The sequence below is a fragment of the Belonocnema kinseyi genome, chromosome 2, assembly GCF_010883055.1.
Source record: "Belonocnema kinseyi isolate 2016_QV_RU_SX_M_011 chromosome 2, B_treatae_v1, whole genome shotgun sequence".
NCBI lineage: Eukaryota > Metazoa > Arthropoda > Insecta > Hymenoptera > Cynipidae > Belonocnema > Belonocnema kinseyi.
Genome location: NC_046658.1, coordinates 104,667,421 through 104,679,714, shown reverse-complemented (window position 1 = coordinate 104,679,714; position 12,294 = coordinate 104,667,421). Strand labels below are relative to the sequence as shown.

The 12,294-nt window shown below is 28.9% G+C and overlaps 1 protein-coding gene across 1 annotated transcript in view; it reads right to left on the bottom strand.

Moving 5' to 3' along the window:
- LOC117167082 (disintegrin and metalloproteinase domain-containing protein 10) overlaps window positions 1-12,294 on the bottom strand; it is a 418,983-nt gene that overhangs the window by 78,532 nt on the left and 328,157 nt on the right. Inside the window, exon 8 of the mRNA XM_033351703.1 lies at window positions 3,242-3,382. Within this exon, the coding sequence (XP_033207594.1) occupies window positions 3,242-3,382 (141 nt within the window). The remainder of the gene's footprint in view (window positions 1-3,241; window positions 3,383-12,294) is intronic.

Genomic DNA, 12,294 nt, shown 5'->3' with positions numbered 1-12,294 from the left:
AAATTTTTGTGAAAACATTCATGAATTTTTTTACAATAAACGATGCGCTTTTCGGAAAAATCAACAAGAATAAAAAGTTCTTGTAATCAGCCAAGGAATACGTCTGAATTTTTTCGAAGCGTTTTGAGCAAAATTTTGGATTTTGCGTATGACAAATTTTCCGAAAAGCGCATAGATTTTACAGAAAAAAATTTCATAGTTCTAAGCATCGTGTAAGAGTAAAATGATTCACGAATATCTATCGTCCGTCTGCCGCAAACAAAATTTACGTTGCCCAACTATAATCAACGTGGAGGTCGACGAATATCGATAGTCTCTTTTTTTTTAAGGGATTTTATATTTTTTTTTACATTTTTTAATTTTTTTTTTATGGAGAATTTTTTTCATTTCAGATTTCAATCCGTTGAAATCATTTTGATCCTGTTGTTTCAGAATGTAATTTTGAGAAACAATGTAAGCAGCAATACATGTTGCAATCAATGCAAAATCTAGTAGTCCTCTGGCGACATCATTCATTATTACATAATGCTCTTGTTCGTGATTCGTATCTGTGAGTTTCGAAATCACCTAATTTTGATTGCGACAAATATTTCCTGCTGATTTCTTTACACAAATCTTTCGTTTTCAATTTAGCCATATTATTCTTGTTGCAAATTTTCCAAATTACGGCAGCATTTGCAATTGATGATTCTATTATTCGTGAAAAAATTTTAAAATTCGGTCTGGGAAATTCCGATCCCGAATTCTCGTCATCTGCTGAATTATCTCCTTCAGAGCCAGAGTAATCTGGATTAGGTATGATGATACGTTCATCATTTTCGTCGGAATCCCATTCCGATTCGGAGTTTGTTGCAATTTTTGAGGCTTTACGCTTTGGCATTTTTTTTGCTGGGTGTACTCGAAAATTCCCAGGATGACAATGCGGTGAAGGTGTGGTTTGATGTCAGAGTGCAATAAAGGTTACGGAGTCGTTGGAAATTTTTTATTGAAAAACTATGCGCTTTTCGGAAAGACATTTATTCCACCGGTTAGTGAGATTCCAGGTTAATTACAGACTCGAAAAGCTTTGGAAAATGGTTCACAAAAAAAATAGGCATGAAAAATCAAGTTTTTTTTTGTTTAAACTGCATTTTGGGATAATAAATAAATTTTTTGAGGAATTTCATTGGCACCGTCGGAAAGAGGAGATCTTAAACAATAAAAACATATGTGTCTCAATTTTTTCTAGTGTCGAATAGTCTTAGTTATTGGCCGTTGAAAAGCAGTGTACCGGTAGTGGCGTTTTGGCCGTTTAAGGGTTAAGTTGATTTAAGTAAAAAGAATTTTAAAAGGAGGGAGGAGGTTAATGCTAATGCTTTGATAAATTTGATTTATATTCAATATTCCAGTTTTCAAATTTATAGAAGTGTAGATATATTTATTAATAAAAATTGATTTAATGATACGTCTTTTAAAAGTATTATTTTCTGTGGCCAAGATTTTCATATTAGCAAAATCAAAAGCATGATTAAATTTCCACGAATGTTGTGACAAACCTGTGTTCAAATTGCCAATTCTACAATCTGTTTTATGTTCGCAAATTCTACTTTTCAATCTCCTGCCAGTTTCACATAGGATAAAGGGGGGCAGCGCCAACCAGTGGGGCAAAGGTGATTTTCCTTATAGCATGGCTATTATTTAACAATTTTACTTCTACTTTGCAGCAAATAAATCTACTTCATCAGAGAGATTTTGTTACTTACTAAAATCTTGAAAATTGACGTTGAAAGAGAAAAATTATACAAAAAACAGTTTTTACCACGAAAGAATGGAAGTTTCGCTGACAGAAATATAAAGTTTTCAACTCTATTGACAATACTTGCAGTATACAAATTTGATATTTTGACAGATAAAATAATATCACAAAATCTAATTATATTAATTAGCACGACGAAAATAATATTGACATGTGCTTAGGTGAAACACGTGTCACAAGTTTCGTCGATAAATGATCGGCAATGTAGAACAGCAACTTATCATGTGGGCTACATGGAAGAAACTATTAAATATTATTATTATCAAGCCGGTCGGTATGCAATTGTCTTGTATTGGTACAGTAGAAACATTGCTTAAATTCCGTTTCCAGCAAAATGTCAAAGAATAAGAGGTTATATTACAGCTATCTTTATTTTTATTCAAAATAACTTATTCTTTTTGTTGGGCATCTTTAAAGGTAATTTTTCCAGTACATAAAATACTACAGAAGCAAACCATCATATTTTCTTATCTTTAAATGTATTGATTTTCATAAAAAGCTGCAGACGGCTTTGCCCTCAGATGAGGGGCAAAGCCGACGAAATACAGCATGTTAGAAATAATTAAATGACCAAATCATTGTTTTTCTGATGTGATTAATACTTATAGAAATATAATATAAAATAATGTAGAACTCGAAATGAGAAAAAACTGGATCAATTCAACATCTTATTAACTTTAAAAAAAAACATTGACTGTTAACTTGTTGGCGCTGCCCCCCCCCTGACCCTATGTAGTGTTTTGACAACCATTGCATTTTATTAAATAAACCACATTAGACAGATTTTCTATTGTTTCAGAATCTTTTTTGTTACTCAACAATTTTTCTAAAGTATGGTTATTTTTAAAATAAACGTTAATATAAATTTTTTTAAGGATCTCCGCAATCTTTCAGAAAGATCTTGAACGTATGGTAAGGTTACTTTTAGATCAGTTTTTTTCGTAATTTTCTAACCATTTCTTTTTCTTCTTTTCTATAATGGAAGTGTTGTATATGTCACTAACACGATCTTTGACGACATTTTCTATTAACAGCAAGGGATAATCGTTTAATCCTTTATCCTTTATATTTAATCCTTAATGTCCTTTTGAATCGCTAAACACTTTACAATTTTTTTGAAACTCTTTGTAACCTTTGAAATCTTCTTAAAAGTGAAAATCATAGATTGGACGTCCCCTATCAAAAGCCTAGCTTTTGAACAAAATAGTTGATAATCATGTAAACAACTGACCTTCTGGCAAAATCACAACTGCTGAACAAAGGAAATTTTCGCGTTAAAGCAAGAAGTTATGTGAGATATTGTTCCTTTTAGGTGATTGTACAGAAAGCTATCAAATTCTTCTTTTGAGTTTTAAGACATCTTTAGTGTTTAATAATCCCTAATAATCAACAAAACTAATCCAACAATTCCAATTACATAAAAGAAAAGTAGAGAGTTTAACTCACCGGAAAACAGCTCCAAGTATTTCTCCACACCATAGTTTCCTGGAAACCTGTAGCTGGGGTCTTTTAAAGCATCGCCATTGTGAACTTTTACCCTTTTGATCATGAAACTGATATTATCGGGTCTTCCATCCTGATTGAAATCTGAAATGAAGAGTTCAGTGCTGGTAAGAATAACGTTTAAGAATCACTTACCGATTTACAGACTCTATAATAAATAATAGTCGCAAATTGATAGAAATATATAAGTATAAAATAACATCACATTATTTTGTAAAACTTGTAAAATCAGGGTATATGTTTGGTTAGTTATAATTTATTGCTTATATTCAGTAAATTGCTTACATGAATGAAACGAGATGAAAAGTTGATAACTCGTACAGATAAAATGAAAAGGTTTTTAAGAGTTGAGGGCGCTGAGGTTCCCAATATAACTTATATGGGAATTTGAAGCATCAACATGTCGCCAGGTGAGTTAGCACCTTTTCATTTTATTACTACGAGTTAGAACCTTTTCAATTGGTCTCTGCGAGATGAAATCTTGTCATTTGGACAAGTCGACATCAATGCAATGCTTTCCCAGTAGCCGAACCATACAACATTTCTGAGCATATGAAAAACGATTCATTGTCATATAAGTATCTATTCGGATTTCGAAAATTTACGTGAATACTTTTTCAGTACATAAAATGGACCATATTTCACAACTTTCGTCATAACATGAATTTGTAGACAACCCTCCCCGAGAGAGCAATTTCCGCAGGGAACTAGAAGTTTTAACTGATCCAACCGGATCGAGAAATGCAGATTGTCAATAAGTTTTGCTTTCAGCCCCCTACCATACGTAACTTTTTCTGGCTACAATTTTTTCTTAAATATATTTAGGGGTTATCTAAAACTACCGTAAAAATATTTGGGGGAGGCGTAATTTCGTTGAATTTTCAACATGAAAATATAACATTCCTACGACAAAGGTAATTTTTAACCAAACAGTAGAATTTTCAAAAAATAGTAAAATTTTCAGTTAAGAAAATAACTTTGAACCAAAAATTTGAATTTTTAACAAAGTAGTTCAATTTTCAATCAGTGATGAATTTTTAACTAATATTATGAATCTTTAATCAAAAATATTGAATTTTTCAACTAAATAGTAGAACTTTTTAACTAAAAAAGATCGATTTTCGACCAAATATGGAATACTTTAATTTTTATGTAAATAAATTAATTTTCAATTAAAAAAAGAAAGAATTTTTTACGAACCGTCAAATTTTTTAGCAAATAATTGAATTTTTCTACTAAATTCTTAAATTTCCTAGAAGATTGTGTAATCTTGATTTCAATTTTCTACGAAACAGAATTTTCTACTAAACACTTGAATTTGCTACCGAATAATTTAATTTTCAGCTATTTTGTGAAATTTTTTAACAAATTGTACATTTTTCTATTAAATTGTCAAATTTTCTAACAATCTGTGGAATTTTGAAGCGAAAGTGACGAATTTTCAACAAAACAATTGAACTTTCAAAAACAATTTTAATATTTTACCAAATTGTTAAATTTTCAGTTCAAAAAATTGTTATTAGCCAAAAAATCTAATTTTCAACACAGCAGTTGAATTTATAACCAGAGATGGACTTTCAAATAATTTTGAGAAAATTAATTTTCAAAAAAATAGTTCATCTTTCAATTAAGCAGTTGAATTTTCAACCTCAAAAGATGAATTTCTAACAAAAAAATATAATAGTAAGTACTTTCACCAAATAAGACTTTATTTTAAAGAAACAACAGTCGAATCGAATAAAAAAGCGAGTTGTCAACTAAAAAATATTAAAATCCACCAAAAAAAGTTAATTTTCAACAAAACAGTGGAGTTTTTAAACAAAAATTTAACTTTATACGAAAAAACATGAATCTTCGAAAAAATGCATTAATTTTAAATAAAATAGTTCAATTTTCAACCAAAAAATATCAATTTCCGAACAAGCAAATGAAATTTTAACCAAAAAGAATGAAATTTCTACACAAGGACATGAACTCATATGTCGATAACTGAACAAGAATTTTGAGCATTTATAGACTAAAGGGCAATAGTGTAAATGAACATTGAAGTTCGCTTTTAATAATTACAAAACATTAGTTTATAGAAAACTGGAAATTTTTCTTGGGAATGTTCTGGAGTAGTTTGGGATCTTCTGAAATATTTTGAAATATTTCCTTTAAATATTCTGGAATCAGATGAAATATTATAGTTCTGCAATTGTATTTAAATGTTCTAGAATTTTCTACTATGAAATATTCTGCAATATTCTGGAATATTTCGTCATTTTCTGTCGGAATGTTGCAGAATTTTTTAAAATGATTTAATAATATCTCTGTTTCTACATAAATGCGATTGAGTACCATACGATACATGTTTTTTGCTGAATAAGTAATTTGATAATTAACATGTTGATTCGAAATTCTGGAAAATTTGCATGCATCATAAATTGCGCATGCTTTCAGTGATCCATCCATATTATGCTTATATTACATATCGCATTCCCGGAGATAATTTCAGTATAACCAGTAGATTGGAATTTGTTACTCTGTCAACCAAATTATTTATTCACGTATTATATTTATGGCAGTAAACTGTGAACGTCATAATTAGGCATGAAACAGTTCTAAATTAATACTAAAAATGAACAAGCCACTTATATTTTGTACATAAAGCAAATTATAACCTGAACATGAGTCAACATTATAGACTCTTTAATTTTTTATTAGGTCTAACAATAATTATTAGCGAGAATTTCGTTAAATAAATTACAAAACATCACAGTAAGAGAACCGAATTAATTAGTAGACTTTATGTATAAATACTTTTTAATAGATAGAATTTTGAAATATTGAAAAGCTTTCAGGACTAATGCATAAACTCTCTAACATTTAACTTTTTTATAAAAAGGATCAGTGAAAATCTCTTAAAGAGAATTTTTCTTTACTAGTTCAAACGAACCGAAGCCACGAAAATAAAGTTTTCATGGCTAGAAAAATGTTTCCCAGTTTCACGTAAACGACTGTTTACTTTGCCGAACGAGAAAATTCACCTAATTAAAAGTTCCTGCTACTTCACCACTAATTTTAAGCCGATCCTCGCATTGATTTAGCGTCGAGACTTTCACTGGCCAATTCTTTGATCTGATTCCCCTTTAAAGCCCATTGAACCCATTGAAACCTAAACCAGCAGAAGCTTTTTGATCATTAAATAGAAAAAGGAAAGTTAAATCATTAATTATCTTTGATACTGATTCATTAAAAGGAAAGCTTTATATTAAATCAAATTTTCAAATTAATTTCAGCTGAAATCTCCAAAGGGATAGATTTTTAAATAGCTTCGGTTTACTTAATAACGTGTCCTCAATATAAAGAAGAGATAATGAATATCGGGCTTGAGGGAAAAATACTCCAAAATGCTAATAAAACATGGGAAGTAGGAAGATTTTTCACAAAACTAGACAACTAATAGGGGAATCATTTCTTTGAAACAATATTAATTTGCAGGTATCATATTGAAATCAATTTGAAATGCTTCAAATCTTCAAGATTGTAACAACAAATATATTCCACTTTCACGAAAATACATGAATCTTCAACCAAAAAAATAAATTTTTAAAAAGGTAGATAAAATTTCAACCAAAAAGGTGAATTTTTAGACAATTAGATTATAATTTTCTGCCAAAGAAGAACATTTTTGAATATAATGCATGAATTTTTAACTAGGAGATAAATTTGTAACTATAAATAGAATAGTTAAGTGTTCAGTTGAAAAAAATGAGTGTGCACTAACAAAAAGCAGATTTTTAACAAAATACTTTAAAATTTGAACAAAAAGATGATTCTTCAACAACAAAAAATAAATTTTTAATAAAGGGGGTTAACAAAAAATAAAAAAAGGTGGATTTCTAAAGAATAAATATTGCATTTTTAAACCAAAAAATACAAATACTTATTTGTAAATCAAACTGCTTGTTTAATTATTATTTTTTTCGTAATTCAACTATATTATATAAAATTACTTAATTTGTTGAAAACTCAACTATTTATTGAAAAATTCCCTCTGTATTCGTCCCTCTGTATTAAAAATTATTATTTTATGACAGAAAACATCTTAGTTCAAAATTAAACTTTTTTGGTTCAAAATCCAACTGTATTCTAAAAGATTTGTGTTTTTGGCTTAAAAATGTAATTATTTCGTTGAAAATTGAACTGTTTTGTGAGAAAGATAGCTTTTTATTAAAAATTCAACTGTTTTGTTGATTTTTTTTTGTTTTTTATAAAAAAAACTCGTCCTTCTGAATTGAAAATTCATCTTCACATGGTTGAAAATTGACCTTTCTTGACTCAAAATTCAGCTGTCTTCTTAAAGATTCCTCTTTTTGGCTTGAGACATCAACTATTTGGTTGAAAATGCAACTATTTTTGGTTTAGGTTTAATCAATTTTATTTAAAAATTCGATCATTTAGCTGAAGATTCATCTTCGTTGGTTGAAAATTCAACTATTTAGTAAAAAATGGAATGTTTTGTTTAATATTTATCTCTTTTTCTCCAAAGTTCAACTATTTAATTATAAATGAAACTGGTTGTTTAAAAAATAGTTCGTTGGTTGAAAATTTACTTCTTTTGATGAAAAATTGACTTTTTGTAAGAAAACATAAATCGTTTCCTGAACATTCTTCTTTCTTTGTTAAAAATTTCAGTATTTTGTGGAAAATATAATATATTCCGACTGAAAATGTTAGAAATATGGTGCCTACATTAATTCTATTTTAAACAATTTAATTCCCTATATTCCCCTATTTATTTTACAAAAGCAATGTATTTCCTCTATTTTTAGAGCATTTTGAGCTATGAATTCTAAAATCATTTTTAAAATAATATACATTAGCCTGATTCATTTCACAAGGCAGAAAAAATTTTTGTTTCCAAATTTTTCATAAGAATTTTACATACAGTGTGTTAAAAAATATTATTTTCCCTGAAAACGAGTTACAAATTTATTATCAAATTATTCATAATGATGTGATATAAAAGAGGATAATTTAATACGTTTAAAAATGTAATAGATGCATTCTTGAAATATTAAAAGCATAAAAAAATCAATAAACAAAAATTCAATTAAGGACCTGTAAATCATACACAATTTTGAATTTATTTTGGTAAAAATGATATTGATTAGAAAGGTACAACTTAGGCTAATTATTATTTACTTACAGATTATTATTTTCGGTGGCTTTGTAATTATAAAAATGAATATAATGTGCTAAAGTTTTGAAAAATGGTTCTAAATATATAAGGGCACACCTGCCTGGCTCCCTTGTGTTTTTATATTATTTATAAACATGAAATTTTAATAATTAGATTTTATCCAGGGAACTAGAGGCCTATTTTCAATTGCACATTAAGTTCAAAATTAATGCAATTGCACTAATTAAACAAACTTAAAATCCAAGTGGGCTATACCGTCGTGCAGTTTTTAATTCATTTTTCTAATCATACAGCCGTCGAACATCATAACATGTAATTGGTCACATGTCCTTATTATATATTACATATTTTATCTTGGAGTTCTAAAATATTTAATTCTTTTCAACATTGATACAGTACAGCAATTATAATTGTCTCATTATTACAATAAACATTCAAAAGTCAACCGGGAAAAATGTAATTTTCGACCGGGAAAACAAGGAAATCGCCTAGTATTTTTTAATTGAGTGGAGACCCTGGAAAGCTGCAGTCTCTGCATTTCCAATGATTCGATTAAAACGTTTTTTAGTTGATATAATTGAATCTGAAAAAATCGATGGTCATCGTCGTCAGATATTTTGAGTAAATCCTATCAGACAGAGCAGCTGAAGTAGTGAACCGCGTTGATTGATCTTGAAACTCGATTAAAAGCCGTAGGACGAGCGACACGACGGTTCCTATTTTATTAGTTAGCCTTCCTTCGAAATGGAAAATAACTCTACCCTGTTCGATGTAGACCATCCCTCTCAACTATTTTCGAAGGACTTAAATCCAAGCGTCCAAGTCAATTTGATCAAGTGCGAAACGATGTGATAGTGCCCGGAGAAGTGGAGCTGATAGAGGCGGAGCGCAGAGAGGGTCGGATGCGAAAACGTGGGTGAGGCAGTTCCAAGGGTGAAAAGTGCCAATGTCATTAGCCATTCCGGGTTCCATTTCCTTCGCGGCTGACTTGAAAATATGCGCGCGATTAAGTTTTTTACGATCCAACTGTTTCACAGACCAATATAGAACTCACTTATATATTCGTCAAAATTGACTTTATACGTTCGTCCATCCATCGTTTTCTTCTTTCTCGGAAGGGGAAGTAGAGGAAGTCCTATTGTACTTTACACTGTCATGTTTTCCTTTAAACTCGACTCGAAAAACTTGCTGATTTCGAGAGATGGTTTTTTTCAGTTTTCTTCTCCCCTCACCAAACGTCCAGGAAAATGTGAGTATTTCTAATCAAGCTGGTTGCAACCGCGGGTTATCACTGGTTTTAATCAAAATCATACGGTGACTCTAAACCCACTTTGATATAAGAAAATTTGGATTATTGTACTTTATTTATTGTACTTTAACTTCTCGTTCATGTAAATTTCAAATACATCTCAATTAAATTTTTTGTCAAAATTCACAGCGGATTTAAAGTATTTTATTAAAATTCTCAGCAAATTTCAATGTTTTAAATAAAAATTGTAAGTGAGTTGAATTTAAATTTACGTTAAGTTAAAAAGGAAGCGAAATTACATAATTGCCTCCCAGTTTAATAATAAGTTAATAAATTTCAAAATCACTTTGATTTTTTAGACTACACAATATTTCCGCTATTCGTCTTTTCAAAGAATTCTTATTTCTTTCCTAGTTTTCAAAAAACTTCCCCCTTTTGTCGTTTTTCCCTTGCTTTTGAACTAAATTAATAGAAACCAATAAAAATGCAAGTATTTTTTGGTTGGAATTTTCATTGCGAAAATGCATCTATTTAGTTAGAAATTTAACAATTTTGTTAAACATCTAATTTGTCGGTTAAGAATTAATTTTTTATCAGTAAATGTAACTATTTCATTTATGGTCGAAAGTTAATACTTTTAATTCAAAAACTCTTTGTTTAAAAATTGATCTTTTTCAATATAAAATTAAATTTCTTGTTTGAAAATAATTCCTTTATGGCTAAAAATTCAACTGCTTAGTTGAAAATAATTCTCTGGTTTGATTGAGAATTGAATTATGTTTGAAAATACCACAAGTTAAAAACGCCTTTTTATTAGGAAAATTAATTTTTTTAAGTAAACATTTTATCATCCCATTTCTGGTAGAAAAATCATTTCTTTAGTTGATAATTCAGCTATTTGAAAGACGGTTTATATTGATCAAAAATTACATTTCTTGCCGAAAATTAATCTTTTCGGGTACAGAAGTTAATTCTTTTCTAAAATATTATACTTGAAAACTTAAAAACTCAACTCTTTTGTTGAATATTCGTATTTTTAAGTAGAAAATATATCTTCTTGGTTGCATAATCATCTTTGCTGGTTAAAAATGCAGCTATTTCATAAAAAATGCAACTTTTTTTGTAAAACTTATTTATTTTGTTAAAAATTCCTCTTTTTTAGTAGAAAATTAATTTTTAGAATTGAAAATAATTCGTTAATGGTTAAAAATGAAACTGCTTGGTTATAAATAATTATCTGCTTCGATTGAGGATTAAAATGTATGTTTGAACATTTGACAGGTTGAAAATTGTTTTTTTTTCTTATGAAAATTAATTTTTTTAACTAAAAATGTGATTATTCAATTTATGGTTTAAAACTCTTACTTTTTGGTTGATAATTCAGTTAGTTGGAGGAAAATTCATATTGATTAAAAGTAAAATTTCTGGTTGAAAATTCATCTTTTTGGGTCTAGAAGTTAATGTTTTTCTAAAATATTCGACTTTTTAAAATAAAAACTGAACTCTTTTTTTATTAAAAATTCATCTTCTTAAATAGAAAATATATCTTCTTTGGATACAAAATCCTCTTTGCAGGATAAAAATTCAGCTATCTGATAAAAAATTCAACTATTTTTTTGACACTTTATTTATTCTGTTAAAAATTCGTCTTGCTTGCTTCGAAATTCAAAAGTTTAGTTGTTAATGTAACAATTGAGTTAAAAAATAATTTCGTTGTGAATTTCTCTTTTTGGATTCAAAATTCATCTGTTTTGGTAGAAAATATTTTATTTTTTGCAAATTCAAATATTTTATTGAAAATGCAATATATTTCGGCTTGAAATCTTAATAAATAGCGTTTCATATAAATTTTGATATAGTTTCAACATTAATTTTATCTGAAAGAATTGATTCTATTATTTTTCTATTTTCGTAAAAAGTAACCCTATTTCCCCTGGTTTGAGGAAAATTTGGGCTACGAAGTCTGATATTCTAATATTTTTTATTATAATTGGATTACAAGACAAACCTACGGTCACGGTGGTGTATGCTTTTATATCCTGTATCTAAAAACAAAATATTCTTTTAAAGTAAAACTTGATACACATTTTTCACTTTTTGCAGAAAGCTGATTATTAAAGATCTTTTTGTTTTTTTTCTCCACGGTGGAGGGAACAATTTTTTTGTAAATAATATCTCCTTGAATGGAAATTAGTGTAGAAAATTTATCATTCGATTAGTTGAGGTCCTTTAAGCTGAAAGGACCACATTGCAAAATTGGACTGAAAACCTATAGGGAATTTAGGGCTCATTTAGGGCTAATTTAATGCCCCATTGCCAAATTTAATGCTCTTCATTTGAACAAGAAAACTGGTGGTCATGCTAGCTTAACGTTAAGAAAGCAGAACCACACATAGTAAAAATCTAATTTTTCAAAATTTCTTTGCTTTATAATTTAGGGCTCATTTAGGGCTCACTTAATGCCCTATTGTCAAATTTAATGCTCCGCAACTTTTCGAAAAAACCTGTGGTCATGCTAGCTTAACGTTAACGTAGCAGGACCACACAGAGAAAAAACGA